General features: G+C 40.9%; 2 protein-coding genes across 2 annotated transcripts; one reads left to right on the plus strand and one right to left on the minus strand.

Moving 5' to 3' along the window:
• Positions 1-6,385: 6,385 nt before the first annotated feature.
• LOC129776598 (28S ribosomal protein S33, mitochondrial) lies at positions 6,386-7,017 on the plus strand. The gene has a single exon (XM_055782331.1). It carries the CDS (start codon positions 6,516-6,518, stop codon positions 6,849-6,851), a length of 336 nt encoding a protein of 111 aa, XP_055638306.1. The 5' UTR covers positions 6,386-6,515; the 3' UTR covers positions 6,852-7,017.
• Positions 6,431-22,569, minus strand: LOC129776597 (eukaryotic translation initiation factor 2-alpha kinase). Its single transcript, XM_055782330.1, has 3 exons — positions 22,115-22,569; positions 7,429-10,303; positions 6,431-7,368 (listed from the first exon to the last, which is right to left on the minus strand). The coding sequence occupies exons 1-3, from the start codon at positions 22,291-22,293 to the stop codon at positions 7,066-7,068; spliced, it is 3,357 nt and encodes a 1,118-aa protein (XP_055638305.1). The 5' UTR covers positions 22,294-22,569; the 3' UTR covers positions 6,431-7,065.
• Between the last annotated feature and the right edge of the window lie 1,231 nt (positions 22,570-23,800).

Consider the following 23,800-nt stretch of genomic DNA (forward strand, 5'->3'; position numbering starts at 1 on the left):
GATCCAGAATGGGAAAGGCCAGCTACTGGATTAATTAAGAATTCTGTTGCAACACTGATTGTTGAACAGAAAATAAAATACCCAACTGAAAAACGGTTTGAAGAAATAGAACCACCTGTAGCAGTAGAGGAAGTAGTCCTCAGAAATAGAACAAAAATATTAGCAAAATTTTATTTGAAGACGAAAGCCTGGCGTGAAGGTTTTAAAAAATTCCTTAGAAGTGCAAAGTTCATCCCAAAAATTGGGAGCCAATGTAAAACCAAAAGTGTTATCATCAAGATGGATGATTCATCACAAGATGCTAACATACAATTTGAAAACTCAACAAATATAGAGATTTGTGTTATTGAGCCTCCGAGGAAGGTAGCGCCAGAAATAACACCAAAGGAATTGTTTATAAATGAATCTTCATTTCTTCCAAGGAGAAATAATTCCCACAATAGAAAATCATATTCAGTCGATAATTATAGTATTGGAAATCTCGATAAATACTGTACCCCAGATTACCAGTATCCTCGACGTCGTATCAAAAACGACTTCCACTCTGTAACCGCGAGTTACACTATTGTACCATCATTAACGAAATATGATGAATATTCTATTTTGCAAAATTTGTGACATGTTGACAATATTTAGTCATAGGGCAACACATATAAAATAATGCGATCGTTATAGTTAAAAGCCATAGATTCGTATAAAATAGGACTACTTATAACCAAAAAAATTATGGCTCTGAATAACTTTCAAATCTTTAGAAGACTGTTTCCTAAGTATTAGGGGCGTCTATTTACCTGTATGACAACGAGAGCAATACATCTTGAGTTAGCGCAAGATATGAGTTCGGATTCTTTCATTATATGTTTCCGCAATTTGCAAAATTATGGCCCAGATAGGGAAATTATTACCGTAGATCAAAACTATAAACTCTCTAATATAGAGGTTGGAAAGTTTGTTTTTCAACGTTTGTAATATGTTGATATTCTTTATATCTATATAAAGTATAGAAAATCTTAAGCTTGATAAAATATAAAGACGAAAATCTTAAAATGGAAATTTAACAAAACTGTTAACTGAATTAATTAGAAAATATTTTTAGGCAAATGATTTGCTTGAAGTTCAGCAAGTGAGCTGCTGAAAGACTTTAATACAATTTAAGATACAATTGTTTCGTTATAAAATGGACCCAATAAAATGATAACTTGTAAGGTCCAAAATATCAATTAGAGCAAAAAAGAAGAGACTGTCTGGTCAAGCGTCAAGCATTTGGAATGCTCAAAACATTACTCTGATGGGTTAAAAGTATAGCAAGTATTCTGCTGAAAAATATACATTGACCACTAAAGAAAAAATTATGGCGCAGCAAGTGATATGCTGAAGCCAGTTTCTATACGAATGATTGGCTCAAAGCTCAGTAAGTGAATTGCTGAAAGGAGCGATATCAACTGTAAATTAGTTGATGGTAGAAAAAATTAAAAATACAGCTATGAAGAATTTGGAAGACTGATTTGTTAGCAAGTGGATTGCTTAACCTTCAGCAAGTGATTTGCTGAAGGGGTCAAAACCAAAAGTTTCTTTTTTAAGCAAGTGAATTGCTTAAAACTCAGCAAGTGGATTGCTGAGAGTAACAACATCACCAGTAAGTCGGTTGATGAAATACAGCATGTGAGATGCTGAAGAAAGATTTTTTAAACAAGTGGTTTGCGAAGCTCAACATGTGAGTTGCTGAGAATATGATCAATGCATTATTCAAATGAATATTAAAAGCATAGCTTCCAGTCTTAACTGAGGGAAAGATTGGAGATGGTTAACTATACAATGTAGATGACATTATGAGTTATTTGAATACAAGTAACAGGAAAAAATTGAATGAAATTTTTAAATGTATTTCAAAGTATATCACACTATGAGAGCATGAGTTGCATGCATAAAGAAAACGACTTGAAAAAGTTTATGTGAGCTACGATCAGTCGTATTATATGATTAGTCGGAACAGTTACATGAGAACTGAGGCTTTAAAATTGGATTTAGTATTCAGAGACAAACTTTAATGTTAATACTTGCTGAAGGAACGGTAATTGTACTACCAAAAGATTAGCACATTGACTAATTATTTCAAAAGGATGTTTTGAGAAAAACAATATCAGCAATGTAACAAGACAACTAGCAAAGGGATGTTGGATTCAAGATTCCTTTCTTGGCAACGAGATAACTTAGCATTAAAATAGAACGTTGTGTTTGATGAAAGAAAATCTTATAAGAGAAAAGAAAATGTAATTTGCATTTCCTTTAATGGAAAATATTATATAACACTGAACCTCAATGAATAATTTTCCAAAAAGAAACTTGAAGTTAGTTTATATAATTAACGGTTATATCAAATTACTAGTGAGAGCAATTATTCGAAATTTACGAATGTTTACGATTAGTTTGCATAACTGTATGCAGAATAAAAATGAAACAAAAAATACTATTATTAATAAAACAAATAATAAGTTATGTTTTCTAGTATAAACTTGTAAGTGTAAGTGTAAGGAAAAGATAATAATGTGAGTGAAATCAAATCACACAATAAAACACAGAATAAAGCGATACAGCTACAGATGGAAATATGTTCAAGCAAATGTATATGATTTAGAACATGTAGAACGACTATCAAAAATTTAAATTAAAATGTAGAAAAGAATGATAATACTGAAGAATTTGGTAAATCTATGTAGTAGATTTACGGAGTCCGGAATGTTACGGACAGCTGAGGCTTATCGCGAATCGAGTTAGAGATCCATAAGATAAGCACTATTTGAGATTATATTTAGAAAAGACCTCCAAGCGAGGTATAGAAACGTTTAGAAAGGACCAATGTAAGGCAATTAAAAGATGTAAGAGCTCAAGTGTTTTGTTAGGCTAGAAAACGCTTGTAGTTCGAAATTATTGCCGGTCATAAATTCAGAATGGACGAATATTTAAATAGCGTCCGGTAAACAATTTAATGCATGCATCATTTAGGATGCATTTTTATTACCCTTTTCCATCCCTAGCTGCGCTCAGCCAGATACACCAGCAGGGTGTAATAAAATAAAAGGATGTTATTTAGAGCGAAGGATGGAAAGGGGAAATCCAAGAATAAGATAGGCGCACCGACGAGGTGCTATAAACTTAAGGTATTTTCTTAGGGTAGTGCAGCCGTCTCAGACTGCACGTTACCATACGCTAGAAGAAGGGACAAGGAAGGTAGATGATCTAAACGAAACCGATATGTTATCGGTTTTCAAGAGAGAGAGAGGAGATGTTCCTCGTCAATCTTAGTTTAAGGAACCATGTATATATTGTGAAACTTTTGAATAAATTTTTAGTATTGTAACAGAACTCACGCGAAAGCGTTAAAATTTTTCTTTCAGTAGAGAAATTTTTCACCCACCAAGAATTCAGATTGGCGGTGACGAAATCGAAGTGGTAGATGAATTCGTGTTCTTGGGCTCACTGGTGACCGCCGATAATGACACCAGCAGAGAAATACAAAGACGCATTATGGCAGGAAATCGTGCTTACTTTGGACTCCGGAAGACGCTACTTTCGAGTAAAATTCGCCGCATCACGAAGTTAACCGTCTATAAAACACTGATTAGACTGGTATTCCTCTACGGCCACGAGACGCATAACCCACGCGGAGGAACAGCGCGCCCTTAGTGTATTCGAACGGAAGATGTTGCGCACCATCTACGGTGGAGTGCAGATGAATGACGGAATGTGGAGAAGGCGAACAAACCATGAGCTGCACCAATTGCTGGGAGAACCATCCATCGTTCATACCGCGAAAATCGGCCGGCTGCGTTGGGCTGGGCACGTCGTTAGAATGTCGGACGATAGCCCAGTGAAAATGGTCCTCGACAACGACTCGATACCAAGTAGAAGCCGACTTGCGGATCCTACACAGACTGCATGGCTGGCGACAAAAAGCTATGGACCGTGGTGAATGGAGACGACTTTTGTGTACAGCACAGGCCACTGGGGCCTTTTGTTGATTAAGTAAGTAACTGTACATACAGCCATACAATGCCAAACCGATATAGTGGTTCTCAGATTTTCGTCAAAAGTGGAAATGTTGTTCTTTATCGCAAAACATTGGACCCGTATTTTTTTTTATTTTTTCATTATGGAGCCCATTTCCTTTTTAGGGTGGTCCAAAAAATCAATTTTTCGCCGTTTTCCCAAAAATTACTTTATTCGAAAATTCATAACTTTTTAACTATTGAACCGAATCAGATGATCGATATATCAAATTAAAGCCAAGCTAGTCCTTTTTGGAAAAATATCAGGCTTGCCAAAAATCCGAAATTTGTTTTCGTAATCATTGATTGTATTCGTTTTTTGTTGTTTTCATGGCCAAACTAGAGGGCGCTATATTTTTTCTTGAAAGCTGAGGATTTTTTACATAACATATCCAGAAATCAGAGATGTGATGTTTTTCATTTTTAAGTTATGAATTCCCAAATTTAACCGACGGTTAAAAAATTCAAATTTTCAAGACTTTTTTTGAAAAAATCATAACTTTTGAATAACTTGATCGATTCAGATGAGATATCAAATTGAAGCCAATGATCTAGTCTTCTTCTTAAAAAAAAATTACATTTGCGATAAATTTGGATTTTCGTTTTAGTTATTATTGATAGTGTTAGTGGTTCAAAATTCTCTCGTTTGAAGATAGAGGGCGCTATACTTTTTGATATTTTTTATTGAAAGCTGAGGTTTTTTGCATAATATGTTCCGTAATATAATATTAATATTTTATTGATATTTTTTCAAAAAAAGACTAGCTTATTGATTTCAATTTTATATATCGATAATCTAAATCGGTCCAGTATTTCAAAAGTTTTTGTTTTTTTTGTAAGTCATTCTTAGAAGAAAAGTCAAAAATATGATTTTTCAAACCTGAAACCCAAAAATAAAATATCATATCTCTAAAACGAAAAAATAGCATCATATGTTATGTCAAAAAAATCCTGAGCTTTCCAAAAAAAATATAAAAAAATATAACACCCTCTATCTTTAACAAAGAAAACTATGAAAAACTAACTTAATAAATAATTATAAAAACGAAAATCCAAAAAACCGAATAGTTATAGTATTAATTCATAAGCTTCAATTTGATATGTCGGCCATCTGAATCGGTTCAGTAGTTCAAAAGTTATGAATTTTTGGGAAAAAGTGAAAAAAAAACATGATTTTTTTTTCGAACCACCCTAAAATGATACGGGTCTAATGTTTTGCAATAAGGAGCAAAATTACCATTTTTGGTGAAAATCTGAGAACCACTATATCGGTTTGGCATGGAATGGCTGTATATATATGGGGAGTGGTATATGAAAACAGTACGGAAGAAAGCAGAAGGGGAATTATTTGCTTGAAGGGTGAAAGAGACAAACTGATCAACTTTGTTTACAAACAAAAAACAGTAGACTCCCAAGATGGCTGAAGAGTGGTTTTAGCAAATTGGTCCACCTTAGGATATACTTCTAGGCGCCTTGAGTGGAATGTTAGTACCAAGGCACTTATATTAATGTATAACAGGTGAAGCAACATCATCACTTCAATAAGAAGGGGATTACGATTTGTGGAGCGGGGGTTGTTTGTTTTGTTATTGTTAGGATACGCCATTTTTGCATTTTCACATGCGAGAGTAGTTGAAATGAGAATGAAATTCCACAAAATCATCCCTTCTTTTTCACATAAATTCGCGAATGCCGAACATAGGAGGCAACCCTCGAATAAGCGTCGTAGCAGTTTGTAGAGAGCCGCCGGCAGCGTTCTGACGTTGTTTGTAAACAATACCTACAGCAATTCCAATATGGCTGAAAGTGCATTTCATATGATTGTTTCACCTGGTATATATAGAGGTGCCCAAGGCGCCTAGAAGTATATCCTAAGGTGAGGCCGTTTCGTCACTAAGTTGGTTAGGGGAGCGGTATATGAAAACAGTACGGAAGAAAGCAGAAGGGGAATTATTTGCTTGAAGCGTAAAAGAGACAGACTGATCAGGAGCGAGCTTCGGCACTAGCGTATTGTGTTTTGTTTACTAACAAAACACAATAGACTTCCAAGATGGCTGAGGAGTGCTTTTAGCAAGTTGGCCCACCTTAGGATATACTTCTAGGCGCCTTGGAGGTGCCTTGGTTAGCACTGTCTGCATATCCTTTTTCCTGTAGATGCTGGGATCCAGCCGGGTGACGTCTTTAGAGAACCCCCATTGAACTGACAGGAGCCAACATATTGGGTATCCCACTGACATTTTCCCTTTGTTTTCATATGAATTAGGTATCCCACTGACAGTTCTGCTTGAGATTTTGCTAACGATCCTAGCATCAATCATAGCACCCGGCTGCTGGGATCACTGACATGCGATGAATTCCGTATTTGTGCCGACTGAACTGATCCATTTGACAGTAGACACAAATCACACCGCTTGCAGTTACAGAACTTGGTGCAGCGAAATAGAAAATATTTTAATACAAAAATAAACAATGTCCAAGTACAAAGATCTCGCTAAATTGTCTACAACCTATGCCCGTCGGATGAACCACCTCTCGAACAGAATCTTCGGTGAAGTGACGCGACCCACCAACTCCCAATCGATGAAAGTGGTTAAAATGTTCAGCGAAGAGCCGATCCAGCGTAGAGACTACGTGGTCAACTGGTACCCGAGGCATGTCGAAACCAATTTGCTAGCACTGAAGCTGCGAGAGTACGGACTGTTCCGCGACGAACATCAGGACTTCAAAGAGGAGATGGCTCGATTGCGGGCACTGCGTGGCAAAGCTCCCCCTAAGAAAGGTGAAGGAAAACGAGCGAAGAAATAGTTTGCTTTCTTTCGTTAAGTGAAGAAACAATTTGTAAGCTAGACTCCTAGATATTAAACAAATTATTTCACCTGTTCACTGGAAGTTCACTCGAAACATTCATATGCCTAACAACTTGATTGAAGTGGAAGAACAAAAAAATAAAGTCATATTGCTTCTCTTGTCATTCAATAGTTTGAATATAAATTTATAATAGTGCATAACAAGATAACGATCAAAAGAAAGTATTATTTTGGTTGCTTCCGGAGCTGGAGCTGCCTGTTGTAGAGTAAGATCGGCTATCCTTACGTCTAGGAGGCAATTCAAAATGCCATTCGTTGTTCTCCGATGGTTCTGGGGGCATAGCAGAACCGTTGGTAGTGTTTAACTGCAGGGAATTTTCCAGCAATGGCACAGTTTGGAATTGAGGTGACGATTTGCTAGTGTGAATTCGCTTTAATGGAGGGCGCGCCTTGATGCCGAATGTAGTCAATCGTTTTTTTGGTTGGTCTGCGAGCATTAACTTTAACAGTTCGTACTAAAAAAGAGAAGAAAACATTAATAAAATGTATTTACAATTATCTTTGCCCACTCTCACCTCGTTGGAATATTCCTCTTCGAACCCATCGGGAAACTTATTCTTTCGCACGTCCTTAAGCGTGTAAATCCGTTCCATTTCTGTGCCGAAGCTAACCAGTAATTCGAAAAGAATCAGTCCCAGCGAATAAATATCTACCTTGTAGTCATACGGCAGCCCCTTCAGCTGCTCCGGAGACATGTAAAGTTGGGTTCCTACTTGGCGGGTGTGTCTGTTGTTTGTCATTTCCGGTAAATTGTTTTCTTTGTCATACTGTACATCGCCTGAATCTGTCACCAGTCCGAAGTCGCCTATTTTAACACGCCCGTCTAGCGAAAAAAATATATTGCTGGGTTTCAGGTCCCTGTGAATTAGCCCCTTAAGATGAACGTATTCTACGGCATCTACGATTTGTTCAAAAATCGGTATGATTTTATCTTGTCGTGCAGCCAAATCATTCAAAGCCAACCACTCTTTAAGAGATTGCTTCCGGCAAAGTTGCATCTGAATGTAGAGATATATTTTGAAGCTCCCGGAGCTGGTTGCGACCGAATCGATGTGATTTCCAGCAGTACTGGTCACGGCTGGAGTTCGATTAACACGTCCAGCACTGGTGAGATCGAGAGAAAGAGGCCTCCGGTGACGATTCTTTCTCAGCGTTCGATTGGCGATTGGAATCGGTTTCTGTGACGTGGTGGATGTTTCAGTTATTGATATAATGTGTTCTTTGTTGGACGTATTATTCGATGGGTCCTGAAAAACAATATCTATTGAATCTCCGCCTGCACTAGCATCGGGCTTCTCATTATCGTTATCATCATCATCATCATCATCATCATGCTTGAATTCAATCTGAAAAGAGTCGTCTTCGGTGTCGCTTCGAAACGACTTTCGTGGATCTGCTCTAAACCCGATAAATGAGCAACTACTTGAACGATCTGCATCGTTGTTAGACATCGAGAAGCTCTGCTCGGGAAGCTTCGTCAGCCACGGCTGCTGTTGGCCGGCGGAATGCTTTGGTATGTTGTACTTTTCTGGACCTGTTTTCGGAATTCCCCCTTTTTTGGTGGTAGGAATGATTTTTGAATTCGGTGGGGATGTTTCTGTGGGTGTTTCGATATCAATCGATGTGGATAAGCAGTTGCGTTCCATCCAAATCTTATCCCGACTTTCCTGCCAACCGGGAGGTGGAGTTTCTGTCCACGCGTGGAAATATCGCACTATATTGTTGTGCTCGCAGTGAGCCAATGTCTTTACCTCTCTCATCACACGATCTTTCGATTCCTGCTTATACGGCAGTACCACTCGCTTTATGGCATAGTGACAATCATCTAGCTTGTTTCTCACTTCAAATACAACGCCGAAACCGCCCTTCCCAAGACACTGTACCAATTCGAAATCCTCCTGGAATCGGGAGGTAAAGTTCTCACTGCTAGATTCTGAAAGACTTCTGGTTGAACTCCGAATCTGAGCCAATGGGGCGAATTGTTCCTCGGTAGCTTCCACAGCAATCGGGACCGGCACCTCAACTTTGCGTTCCACAAACACAACCACTTCGTTTTTGTAACGCAGCACCACGTTCAGCACGAAAGCTGTCGTGGCGGAGATCAATAGAATCTCTTTCCACCAAAACCAAATCGAGATTATGATAATCTTGACCGGGGCATCAGGATCCATCGAAAAATCGAATATTGGGCTGTCATTTCTTGAGTTCTCCGACGGCGTCTTGGAGTCATTCGAACAGAGAAGTTCGTTATCTTTCCTGTTCAAATCCTCCGGGGTAAACAAAAAGAAACCATCTCCATCAACGTAGTTTGATTGGTACAGAACCGATCGTGCAATAGCCGTCGATTCGGCATATTCGGAATCTTTTTTCCGATTTTCATCGGTTAGAAGGCCAACAGCTCGAGGTCTTGCCATAAATGGTTTCCAGGGAATAGTTGGTATTCGCTCGTTATCGGAAAGTAGTATTTTCTGAGCATTGCTACTTTGAACCATCAATGCGGTCGATTCTTGAATATACAACTGCCTCTGATGCATACCCAAATACAGCGAAGGGTTTAACATAGCCACCAGATCCGTATCAATCTGTACTGTCTGTTCATTCCAAAGCCATTCAGCACCTTTGAATAAGTTAATACTCATCAATTCGTTCTTGTCCTTCGCTCTCCAGGCGCTTACAATTGGATGCTCGAATTTGTACTTCCATAGAATCGTATTCGGTGCCGACTTACTAACCGCACAAATCAAGCCTTCCGGGATCACTACCTTCAATTCCAAATCTAAAATAGCTGAATCCAGTAGTTCCTTCGATCCTCCCCTGCAGTCTTCACTCTTCAGTATGTCCAACTCATGGTGTCCGATACTGAAGTTCCACCGCTCACTTCCGGTCCTTGATTCGACTGCTCGCACGGTTTGTGTTTGACGCCTTATGACGATCATATCATCCTGCAGGCTATCGTGATCCAGAATAGCTTCCATACCCTCACGGGGTGGTCCATTTTTTATACGATCCTCATCTATCAATTCCGTTGCGTTCCGGCAGCCATGCATGGTGCACTCGTATATCACCTGTCCGGTTCGTGTCGACACTCCGTACGAGCGGGTCTCCTTGCCGCCTGAGATAACCAAATCGTCGGAAAACTTGAAGGACGACTTAAGCAGATCTTCGGCATTGAACGGAACCGGCTCGATTGTGTCTCCGTCGAATTTGTACAGCCCTCCGCTGAGCGAGGGAATCATGCGAACCCATTTGCCATTGTTTGTCAGCTCCAACCGGTGGATGCTCGATGACAGTAGGGGCCCTGGGCCGGTTGCTACGCTCCAGCGTAGCAAACCATTGTCCATGAGATCCAGCGCAGATAGCCGCCCATCCAGAGTGGTGACGTACAGCAGTCTGTGGATCAGACAAAGAGACGTGGTGAAATCATAAATCCGTACAATGTCATTAGGTTGAAGACTAACGCGAGCTTTAAAAAAATGGACAAATTTTACCAATTTTTCATGCGTTTACCTTAACACCTGTTGATGAGACCACTTGTGCATCGTCAATCATGGTAACCCATGAGTTTTCAAACAAAATTTGACAGCGCAATCAGTTGAACTGCGAATGTTATGGCGGAAAAAGTGAAGCAATTGCGCTCCATGGTTTGCGTGTATTGGGAGCTCCATCCGGTTGCGAACAAAGTGAACATTGCCAAGTTCTTTAAGTCAGCCGGATACGTCCGTTCCGGTATCTAGAATGTCCTTACACCTCTAGAGAAGAATAAGAGCATTTAACGGAAGCCCGGCGTCCGACGGTGCTACGCGATCATAGACTGCAGTTGACATAGCGAAGATGGACATCATCATGCGGAAATGTAAGTCAAGATCGGCCGTGTCGGAACAAGCTGTGATCCAGATCCAGTAACAAAGGGCGAAAACGATGGAGAATGAAATTTTTCCGACGAAGCGGATTCAACGATGGATGGCAACCACTGGCAGTGAACCAGCTACTCTACGTCTCCCACCAAGGAGGAAGTTTCGACGTGGAGTACATTTTCCCCACCAAATTCCCAAAGGTGCTTCTGTGGCTACGGAGGAAACAGACAATAGACAAAGCTAAGAAAGAAAATTGACGAACATGTAATGTTTACGACAGAAATTGCGAAAGCTCCGGCCAAATGCCGAAAGGCTGCCCGACAGGGAAAAATCAAGTTTTGTTGGAAATTTGTGCCATTCAATTATTTTTTGGTATTTTTTATCGTCATTCGAAAATTGTTTATGTTATTAAATGTAAGCGTTTCTACTGTTACGAAGCATATTGATGAATTTTGTTTCACACAAGACATAGTCCTATTCCTGTAAAAAGGGGCTCGCACATCCACAGATTTGAATATCAATAATGACAGAACGAAATTAACTTAATATTAGGCTGTCAAAAAAGTCCTGCGGTATTTTTTTTTGAATTTTCATTTTTCAAAATATGCGCCGTTTTGTTCGATGACTTGTTCCCAACGAGATGCCAACTTCATAATACTCTCGGATAGAGCCGAAGAACAAACTACTGCTTTGGTTGAGAACACAGTTACTAATGAAAATTTTATTTCTAGGTTTAAAGTCAGCGCCTGCTGCGCATGGATATTCAAATTCAAATTCTGCACGCTAATATTATCTTACGCTAATACTCCTCCTCGTGCTAATCTTGAATTACTCCCATTTGGCTTCGTAAATCCTCCAAACGGACTCGTTGCAGTGGCTTCGTCAACATGTCAGCTAACATCGATTCCGAAGGGCAGTACTGCAGGTTGATTAGCTGTTGTTGATGGAGATCGCGAACGAAAAAGAATTTCGTTTCAATGTGTTTCGTCCTTCGCTCCAAACGGTCGCTTTCGATTACCTTGATGCAGCTCTGGTTATCTTCGTATACTGGAATTGGCTGGGTTGAAGACTCGCCGATTTCATCCATCAATCGCTTCGTCCAGATAAGCTCTTGGCATCCCTCTGCAAGTGCAACCAGTTCGGCTTCAGTTGTGCTGAGGGCCACACACGACTGCCTTCTGGAACCCCACTGGATCAGGCCTCCTCCGAACATGATCAAATGCCCAGATTTAGACTTCCGGTCCCGCTGGTCTCCTGCCCAATCCGCGTCAGCGTATAGCGACAAGCCATCGCTGTTGCATCCCAGTGCCAGCTTGAGGTGACTGCTTGTTGCTAGATATCGCAGCACTCGCTTAGCTTCATTCCAGTCTTGTTGGTTGGGGCAACTGGATTTCTGCGCCAGGATTGTCGTGCTTACTGCAATATCCGGACGAGTGTGCAGTGCCACGAAAAGCAATCCTCCAATAAGGCTAATGAATTGGTGGTTATTCGGTAGCTGGTCATGCTCCTCCTCCTTCAGCTCCAAATAGCCTGGATCGATGGGAACCTTCGACGGTTTGGCATTTTCCAAGCTGAACCTCTTGACTAGCTTCTTGATGTAAGTCTGTTGGTTCAATTTGAAGCCATTCTGGCAACGTTCTACCTCCATACCCAAGAAATGATGAAGATCTCCCAGGTTGGTAACGGCGAACTGTTGCTCTAGGTATCCCAAGATGGAGCGGAACTCTTCCTCTGACTGCGCGACGATGACCATATCATCCACGTAGATTAGGATGTATGTGAATGCTCCTCCTTTCTTCCGGATGTATAGGCATGGATCTGCCTTCGACTGGATAAACCCTATGGCCTTGAAGATAGAATCCACCTTCTTGTTCCATACTCGCGCTGACTGTTTGAGTCCGTATAGGCTCCTCCTCAAGCGGCATACGGTACCCTCATTTCCGGTATGGAAACCATCGGGTTGGCGCATATAGATGACTTCATCCAGCTCTCCGTTAAGATACGCCGTCTTGACATCTACGTGCTTCACAGTCAGATTCTTCCGTGCAGCGACGGTTAGCAACGTGCGAAACGTGACTTGCTTCGCCACAGGTGCGAAAATTTCGTCGTAATCGACACCAAACTTCTGGGTGAAGCCTTGCGCCACGATCCTGGCCTTGTGCCGCACGATGTTGCCCTTTTCGTCCTCCTTGGTTTTAAACAGCCACTTGCAACCAATTGCACGCTCACCGGGGGGTAGATCGACGAGCTCCCATGTGTTGTTCCTCACTAACGCTTGATATTCTTCGATCATTGCAGCTTTCCAAAGTTCGGCGTCTGCGAATTGTAACGCCTCCTTGAAACTACGGGGGTCACTAGCGGTGCGGCTAGCGAGACAGTTGCCCTTCTTCATACGTTGCTGCTCCGATTCGGTAGCCGATGCCGATCCAAACGACGAACCAACCGTTGGCTGAACGTTGCGCTGGCCTGAAAATTGGTAGGACGGTAGGCCTTTGCTCGGAATATAATAATCAAGGTACTTGCCTGGTAATGCGCGCTCCCTTCCGCTGCGCCTCAACACCTGTGACTCGGGTGGTTGTGAAGTTTGTCGCGGGGGGAGCGCAATGATTGTCACGTCACCGTCAGAAACATCACTTTCGCTGGTTTCGGCTTGCGAGTAGTAGTTGGATGCCTCCGAATCGTCCGAATAATCATCTGACTGCTCCTCCTCTTCTTTTTCTTCCTTAGGTGGGTGCGCCTCGATGACATCGACGACATTTGCTTGTGCTTCTTCGAAATCCAAGGACACGAATGTACGCACCTGCGTTGGCTTCCTCACTGGAGCTGATACGGTATCGGATGGTTCGTGGGACGGTTCACTAATGAAGACGACATCCCGACTCTTGAAAACCTTCTTCGTGGCGGTATCATACAAGCGGTATGCCTTGGTATCTTCATCGAAATCCACGAGAATCGATTCCTTGGACTTGGGATCCCATTTGCGCCGTTTTTGCTTGGGAATGTGTGCCATCACCTTGGCACCAATCACACGGATGTGTGACAAATCCGGCTTACGGCCACTCCAAGCCTCCTCCGGTGTTTGCTTGTGCCCTTTGGTCGGGGAACGGTTGATCAAGTGCGTTGCAGCTGCCACCGCTTCGGCCCAGAATGCCTTCGGTAGCTTCGCTTCAAACAATATGCATCGAGCCCGCTCGGAGATGGTGCGATTAACTCGCTCGGCCAGACCGTTTTGCTCCGGGGTATACTCCGTTGACGTCTGGTGCCGGATGCCCAATACTCTCAGCCGGTTCTGGAAAGACTTATTGGTGTATTCCTTACCATTGTTTGTCCGAAGAATTTTCAATTTGCATCCGGTTTGCCGCTCTGCGAGACTGTGGTAGTGGATGAACGCTCGCAGCACCTCGGCTTCGGACTTGGTCTCCAGAAAATAGATGGAAATTCGTCTCGTCTTATCGTCGGTGAAGGACACGTAGTATCGACTTCCGCCCAACGATGTCTCCTCCATCGGACCGCAAATGTCTGAATGGACGACCTCCAGCACTTGACCTGCACGATGTCCCTCCTTAGGAAAAGGTAGACGGGACTGTTTTCCCATCGCACAGACGACACAATTTCCACAAGTCGTTTCATCGAACTGTATACCAGAAGCTAGACCACCTTTCAGCTGCTTCAGGCTGCCTACATTCAGGTGACCCATTCTCCTGTGCCACGTGTCGATATTGCTTGATGTGCATGCCAGTGACGTTGCTAGTCTTTTTCGCTTCGAACCGAAACAGCCCTTTCTCGATGTCATGGCAACCCGTTGCTATGACGACGCCCGATGGGTCGATCACCTTGACTCCGGTTAGAGAAAATTGCACCACGTGTCCACGGCGAACGATTTGACTTACCGAAAGAAGGTTGTTGGACATTTCGGGGATGAATTTCACGCCGTTGACTTCTATCGGTGGGCTTTCGGGAGTACACTTCGCATCTAGCTTGACCAGGCCACTCGCAACGATATTCATCGTCACTTTGTCTGCTGCTATAACTACACCGCGTGCATCCCTCGTGTTCACCAGAAGTTTTCGGTTGTTGGTGAAATGATCCGACGCTCCTGAATCAAAATACCAAGCTTCGTCATCCGCACCGTTGTTAGTCGATAACACGGCACTAAACGCTGATCCTCGTTGATTCGCTGGGCATTCTCGGGCGATGTGGCCAAACTTCTTGCACCGCTTGCATTTGGGTTCCTTGGGCTGCTCTGCTGACCTGCTTTCGGCTGCGCTTTGCTTCTTCCTCGGTTGAGGTGTCCTTTTCCCAAAAAAAACGGTTCGGTCGGTTTGCGTTTGCACTTCTTGTAGCAATTTCGTTTTGATGCTGTCCCCTGTAATCGCAGTCCCAGAGCTTTCCAATGCCATTATCATGGGTTTGTACTCGTCCGGTAGACCTGCTAACAGCAACGTTCCGATCCATTCCTCAGAGATATCAAATCCAATGCCTCGAAGCTGGTGGGCGGTGGAAATGATCTGGGTAACGTACTGGTCCACAGAATCGCATGCGGCCATCGTTGTGGTGATGAGCTTTCGCAGGAGTCCTACTCGCCGGGTCAAACCGGTGTCTTCAAACGCTGCTTCCAGTTTCGCCCAACACTCACTTGCGGTTCTTGCGTCCTTCACGTGAACGTAGTTGATCGGATCAAGTAAAAGGATGATTTTCGCACGCGCTTTCCTATCCTTCCGTTGGTCGACGGCTGGGAAAATTCCATCAGCATTCGCTATCGGCTTCACCGCATCCCACAGGTCCTCAAGCTCCAAAAATGTTTCCACCGCAAATTTCCAAGTTGCCCAATTGTCGCGACCAGTCAGGCGTTCTATGGACGGTAGGGTTGACAAATTTTGAACTTGAGCTGCTGCTGGTACCGGTGCTGGTTCGCCGCTTCCGCTTCCTCCTGAGTTACTACCTTCAGTCGACATTTTTTCTTCACTATTCTCGAACTTTCTTCAGTTTTCCGCTGGGCCCATAACCTCTCGGATAGAGCCGAAGAACAAACTACTGCTTTGGTTGAGAACACAGTTACTAATGAAAATTTTATTTCTAGGTTTAAAGTCAGCGCCTGCTGCGCATGGATATTCAAATTCAAATTCTGCACGCTAATATTATCTTACGCTAATAAATACCCCTGTTATAGAAGCTCGCTTCCTTATTGGCAAAAAAACTCGGATAGCCAATTTTCACAGGCCTATTTTGTGGCTAACTTCTGACTACCTAGCTCGTTCGCCATGGACAAAAACAGGTGGTAGTCACTTGGTGCAAGGTCCGGACTATACGGCGGATGCAAAAGAACCTCCCATCCGAGCTCCCGGAGCTTCTTGCGCGTCACCAAAGAAGTGTGTGGCCTGGCGTTATCCTGATGGAAGACAATGAGGCCTCTGTTTATCAAAGATGGCCTCTTCTTCATGAGTGCTACCTTCAAGCGATCCAGTTGTTGGCAGTACAGGTCCGAATTGAGCGTTTGGCCATAGGGAAGCAGCTCATAATAGATTATTCCTTGACAATCCCACCAAACACACAGCAGAACCATCCTGGCCGTTAATGAGGGCTTGGCCACCGTCTGAGCCGCTTCAGCGGGCTTCGACCACGACCGTTTGCGCTTCACGTTGTCGTAAGTGACCCACTTTTCATCGCCAGTCACCATCCGCTTCAGAAACGGGTCGATTTTGTTGCGATTCAGCAGCGATTCACATGCGTCGATACGGTCAAAGATGTTTTTTTGCGTCAACGTGTGTGGCACCCATACATCGAGCTTCTTTGTGAATCCAAGCTTCTTCAAATGGTTAATAACGGTTTGATGACTTATCCCCAGCTCTTGGCCGATGCTACGGCTGCTACTATGCCGGTCTTTCTCGGCTAATTCAGCGATTTTGTCGCAATTTTCGACGACAGGCCTTCCGGAGCGTGGCGCATCTTCGACGACCTCTACACCAGAACGAAAACGTTGAAACCATCGTTGTGCGGTGGAAATGGAAACTGTATCGGGTCCATAAACTGCACAAATGTTATTGGCAGCTTGAGATGCATTTTTGCCTTTGTCATAGTAGTACTGTAAAATATGTCGGATTTTCTCTTTATTTTGCTCCATATTTGCGACACTATAACTCACGAACGACTTAACCAAACAAAACACTGTCAAGACACACTATATTATAGCGCGCAAAAATACCTTTCCAACAAGCTATAGTATGACTCGATACAATGAATACAACTAGAACTACGCGCTTACAACGACACCTTGGGGAAATACCGCAGGACTTTTTGACAGCCTAATATAATTGTAATATGTCTTTCGCGTCTGTAAACAACTGAACTAGTTATCAGATGTGATGAACAATACATTATGTATCATGTTTCGCAGGGTTATTTCATATAAAGTATTTGAATTATTGAAAGTTTAATTTCTACATTTATTCTGGTTGGATTCATGATAAATGATATTTCTCCAATTAACACGGTTCGTGGCAATCCAATCCAGCGGGCACACCGCGTTATTCAGATCCTGCTCCACTTGGTCTAACCACATTGCTCGTTGCGCTCCCCGTCGTCTCTTACCCGCCAGTTTCCCGTCCGGCAACCTCCAGTATTTAGTCCCAAACTAAAGCTGTTTAGCTATCGATGGGAGGTTGGAGTGTTTGACGAGGAAGTTCACAGTTCTGGAGACTATCGCCACTTCCACGAAAATGTCAAACGGTGGTTCTCCAGTTTCAGCGCATACCGAGGCTGCTGGTGTTGATGGTAGCAGGCCAGAGAAAATCCGCAGTGCATTGTTTTAAATCGGTGATAGAGAGATAGTAGATTAGAGTGATAGGAGATTCCGAAAAAACTTTAAGGGTTCTCAAATGAAACAAAATGGAGTTTCAAATGAAACTTGCCGCGACCAATTCGGTTCAAAAGGTTCCGAGAAAACTGAGCCGCAACATTGGTTGTCAGGTTAAGGAAAAAAGTTGCCTTTGATTGTGCTTTTTTGTAAGATTTATTTTTTCTTACTTGTTTTAATAGTAATTGTAACTATCTGATTACTATTTTAACTCGTAAAGAATCAGCAGGGTATCGTCGATGTGGGTGATAATGGTAGAAAAGTAGTTTTCGAACTTTTTGTTGAATAACTATCGTAATTTAGAGTAAAGCGCAATTCTGATTACGTAGATATGTTCCCTAATAATGAACTTACAAGTGTTCAAGGAATTGTTGAGTAATATTAATTTTTCTCTGAACTACGATTAAATAAAAGTTGACTCAATCTCACCTCTTAGAGGGGGTGACAATGGGTCAAAGTAGTGAATATTAGTTTCTATTAAGAATTATGTTTAGAAATCAAGTTCTCAATAATTTCAAGAAAATTTGACAACATGTAAGTATCTTAAATGATTATTTGGGTTACGAAAATAGTGTAAATCCACCTAGAAGTGCGATAGAAATGTTTATATATGAACATTTTTCTTAAATCCCTCCCTTCCCTGGTGACTGTAAGGACGTGGCCGGCGTCGTTATTGACCATTTAAAGCTCACCATCACCATCACCATCACCGAATATGAACAACGAGAATTATTTGCTAGTCCCAAGCGTCATTCTGTGTGTTCTTTCTGCAATTTGGTTGGTTCAGGTCAACCACGGAGAGCAACTACGAATTGTACAGTCTACCCAGGCTCAAGCTGTGAACTTGGAACATGTGCTACTTCACAGTAATGCTCCAAATTGCTCTTTTGATTGTCCTCAATATTTTTCGATTAGCGCCTTCAGCAATCCGGGAAAATGTGGCTTCTGCAAAGTTGTCACTAAGGAAACGTTTTTCTCCTTATACGTGCGAAGAAATTTCGTCCAATTCCACTTCATAGGTCCGAAAAAAGCCACGTCTAGAGGCGGTGTAATAAGTGTTGAATTTGAAGAATTGCTACTAATTGTGAGTGTATTGGTGTATTTTTGCATGTACATTGCAACTTAGTTGTATATGTTCAATTTTATGCTTGACCCATTCTCAACCTCTACTCAGCGTAAATAAGAGATTATTTCGAAAATGTTGAAATTCCAATGGAAAAACTTTTTTGATGTTCAAAATCAGTAATGACTCATCTGGCACGACTTAAAAGAATCATTCTATACAATATATAACATTATAGTAGTTCTGTATAATGCTAGGCATGAGATTTTCTTGGGGTGTTATTTGATGGCTATCTATACATCGAACTTTGATGAATTATTAAATAATAACTATTTGTACTACAGTTAAGTATTATGCATTGGAAGTAGCGAAAACATGTCTCCTATTAAACGGCTCACATCTTTCAAAATTATTCGCAATATTTGTCGAGATATTACTAACAGTAACATTCTCAGTTTTGGACCAAATCTCAACCCCATCAACTGTACCTACATTTGATTATTGAACGAGTCAAAGTACGAAGTTTTAAATTGCATTGAAGAATACCTTCCAAAATTTCAGTTTGTTTTCATCAGTACGTTTGATCAATTTCAACCCGGTGATCAATTTGCTCCAAGATACCATTTATTCCTTTCTATGAATAATTTTACTGATGAAAAATTCACGGAGCTTCTGGAAATCGATTGTCTCGGTTTATGCCAACAGCCAAAGAGGGAACCCTAATTACATTACAAAACATAGAGCTACCTTTGAAACAGCAACAAGTTATCGAAATGAAACGTAGCACATTTGACCAAAATTGGACCATTCTAACTATGCCTCATAAAGTCTAAAAGTTTATGTAGAAATAATGGATCTATTTGTCCTCAACTTAATATTTATTACATTTTTTATTACAATATAAAATGTATATCACTGTATGTAGTAGTTTGAATGGAAAAATGAAGGTCGAAACAAACCTTTGTTTTTCTGCTAAACTATGAACAGTAGAACAATATTTTACATAATTGAGACTGATTGGATGATCAGAAAACTGGATAGAAATTATCATCGCAGTTTATTTCAATTCATATATGTAATCTCTGCATTGAAAACACCTAATTTTATGATTGAGGAAAGTTTTCGTTAAGGAAAGATCAGTCATATTAATGATTTCTTTCAGTTTAGTTTAATCGATTAAAATTCAATAAAATCATCTGATGGGTGTCAGAATTTTGTATTCTAATGATGTGAAAAGAAGGGTTGCCATAGTAAAATCTGTATTTTTGGTCTCAAAAAATCTTTTTATCTGATTTATTTCTCAGAAAATCTGTATCGAAATCTGTATTAACCCTTTGCCATCGTTGGTCTGCTTTATGCAACATTGTATCAGTTCACACTTTTTCTAAATGAATTTTAATGTCTTGTGAACTTATTCACGAACCAAAACGGTGATACTGCGAATAATAGATAACGGTACTCAGTATACGCAGAAGTTGTCATCCATGCTTAACACATTAAGGACCGCACGTTATGGGGCAAACTTGTACGCTTCATTTGTTCGGATTCCACGAATGGGATCGTTTTCTTCGGTGTGGATGAGACGAAGGCGAGTCTTGTTAGATTTTTGGAAGACCAAGGTAGATAACACGGGTTATTTCATTATCCATCCGTAATAGACGGAACATGAAACACGAGAAAACTCGTGAGCGGTCCGCAATGTGTTAAGAAAAGTATTAATGGAAAACTCCATGTATTGCGGTACTGTGTAGATTAATCATTTTTGTGGTACATGTGAAATATATCACACGAAGAAGCATTATATTGAATATTTTTTAAAAATCGACATAAAATCATTGCTCAGTAAATACTTATACGAAGTTTACAAAAAATAATATAATTTTATTCATCTTTCGTATTCTCACAAATATATCTATCACTGCTTTTTCAAGTAAAAATAATTAGGACCAGTACGACACACATGTCGAAATTTGATACGATCGCAAAGGGTTGAATTTAATTTTGTTTAATTTTGAAGTATAATCTTAGTTTTAGTGTCATTGATTGGCATAGTTATTATGAATTTAAAGATGTTGATGGTATCCACATAAAATTCTCATTCACTGTGCTCCAGTAGGAAAAAAGATAAACAGTGTTATTTATTTATTGTAAAGCGAGCCGTTGACACAGACTTTTGCATCTTTTCGCCTTAGATTGAACACGAGGAAGCTGTACTTCACACTACATATGAATGCCAAAATGACCCTAATTCAGACTGATTCGAATGCTATATGAATAAAATTAATGAGTTGGGAAACATATTATTGAGATCAAGCCATAACTAATATTGGATCGTTATTTCGAAAAATCTGTATATCTGTATAAAAACTAAAAAAATCTGTAGTTTGTATCAACAGATTCTTGGTTTCAAAAAGTCTGAAAAATCTGTATAAATATAGATTATTCTGTAGACATAACCCTGGTGAAAAGTAGAGAACAAAAATGTTCAGAAGGATTACCGGCCGTATTACGTTCCCATTGCTGTGCTGTTGACTAGAGAATGCTGATCTGTTTTCCCTTCCACAGATGCATCCAGCAGTAATAGTTTGCGCGTGCTTCTCGATTCTTCTCGATTAAAATGCGCGCGATTTTCCTGCTTGTGCTAATTTAATGCGTCACCGATACTGCAGTTGTCCCAATAGTTTTATACATCATCTGATTTCAAAAGCAGTGTCCGTTCAGCTCAACCAATCGATAACAAATGAGGGTGGTTGAAATTTTGAATCACTCGCAGGTGACTTAGAGTTTTCTTTGGAGAGAGTTGATGTTAACCATCTCAGTGCGATCGAAGTTCAACCTTATTCCGCTTGAGGAGAGACGTGGGATGGCTCAACTCACAGTATTGCCGAAGATGAGTGAGTGAAGTTGTCCCTAGAAGAGATTTGAAGTCGTGTCCTCTTCTGTTATCGAGTGGGTTATAGGATAGGAGCTATATGAAAAAGCGAGGGATTCTTTTTATCTCACTCGTTGTGCAGAATAAGGAGGAATTTCTTGACCTTGGTGATAAGAATTTACACTTTATTCTGTGCAGAAAAAATGTCTTATTATTAACAAATTCAAAATGGATTAATTTGTCGATTTACGCATGCTTCATTTTTCAATTTTTCAGTTGAACAACGATTGAAAACTCAGATACTTTTTCGAACGACTCCGAACAGAATTGCATTAATACAAACAGCATATAAGGCGCCAAGCTATGTTAAAATTGAACATGATGCAATCATGTTCCAACATGAAAGCCTGTAGCCTGAGCCTGGAAAATTCGCCGGCTAGAATAGTTTTTGGGAAACACTGGTATCCCAAAGAAATCCACACTACTCTAAAGCAAATAATTCAACTTAAAATCTGGTGCTCTCATTGTAATTTTCACTAGAGAAAAAAAACCAACTTACCTATCGCTAACATCACGCACTTTTCCAATCTCCTCATCGCAGAAGGGTAGCTTATTGACGGTGATCGATGGCTGGGTGTCGGGGTTGGTAGCCTGCGCGGTCGCCGCACCTATTAGAACCATCCCGAACATCAGCAAATGCCCAATCAGCGAGTAGAACGTAGACATTTTCGACATCATTTGTCTTCGTTTGTTCTGCCAATGTTTGGATCAGAAACGGGCTTATCTAGCGTACGGGCGAGATGCATCTGTTGAGATCGAGACTGCCCTCGAATGCTGCCTTAACCATTACACAGATGGAAATGGAATAATTTTCGGCACCACAAAAGTTTGCTCAACCCTTGTGTTGATCAATACAAAGTTTAGTTTATTTTAAACTGAACGATTTTTAGCTCTTGCCAGATAGCAGCAAAACAATAATCTGATGATTCCACAGAGAAAACATCACACCTGAAGCTGTCAAAAAAAGGGGTTCGGTTGTTGCCCCGACATTAAAAAACATCGCGCGAAGAAATTGTGCACTGCAAAAATTTATCAAGCGGTATTCTAGTCTAGAAATTCGTAAAACATCGGTTTTTTTCTCTTTATGTTTCTGAACTAAGTGGTGCGGACTCAATTCACTTAATTTTCAAGCAAATCCATGCATTTTTTCAAGTGATTTCTTGCAATAAATTTTCATACCACCAGAGATGCCAGATTTACAGATATGTTTCTAAAGTCACAGACATATCTGTAAAATACTTTTAATTTTTGTTGCAGACTTTTTGGATATAATATTTCACAGGTTTATGAAAAATGAGAGGCTCTATTCATCACATCAAATATATTTTAATCACCGTATGATGTTTTTCCATAGTTTTAATAAATAAACAGTTTTCATATTTAGTTTAAATCAAAACACATGACGTTAGACCTATTTTTTGAGTCATTCATTAACACTTTACCGTCCGGCGTAACCACAGTGGTTACGTTCGCAAAATAGGTCGCACCGCAGTGATGTTGTGAGCATAGTATCGCTCATTGGCCGACGACAGTATCTTTTGCATTCTGTTGGTGTTTTGTTTGGTAACAATAACTTGTACTCGTCTACGTTTTTTATGATTTCATAAGTACTTTTGCCCTGACATCATTGCAGGGGAAAGAGACGATACGATTCTTCACGATGAATGAAAAATTGCATTCATTTACTATACATGCTATACATTTACTATACTACACTTCGAAATTTCATGACTGTGAGGGAACAGAGTCGAGAACTTATGAGAACTATCGATGAGATGGGTAAAACTTAACAGATTGTAATTGCCCGATAATGTCAAAAACGACTGGCGACAAACTAATCCGAATAAGCGCTACCGGCGCCAAGCGAATCATATTTTAGCAAACGTGTGGACGGCAACATGTGCGTCGCAAATTTCCTTAAAAATGACTCTCCTAGAGGGGTCTCTTTTGAGCAAACAACAATGAGTGGATTCTCAAAGCCCTGACTGAACATCTTTGAGTAATATTAAGATTGACTACATCCAAGCAATAACGGAGATCGTTTCATCCCAGTTCATGAGCATCCCTTCAACATCGCATTGTAAGCCTATATCTATCTATATAAATAAAAATGGAAAGCCAAATCTGTTCGTAAACGGAGAACCCGAAGAAGGGATGGCCCGATTTTAGCATTCTTTATTTTGTT

The sequence above is a fragment of the Toxorhynchites rutilus genome, chromosome 3 (assembly GCF_029784135.1).
Source record: "Toxorhynchites rutilus septentrionalis strain SRP chromosome 3, ASM2978413v1, whole genome shotgun sequence".
NCBI classification, from domain to species: Eukaryota; Metazoa; Arthropoda; class Insecta; order Diptera; family Culicidae; genus Toxorhynchites; species Toxorhynchites rutilus.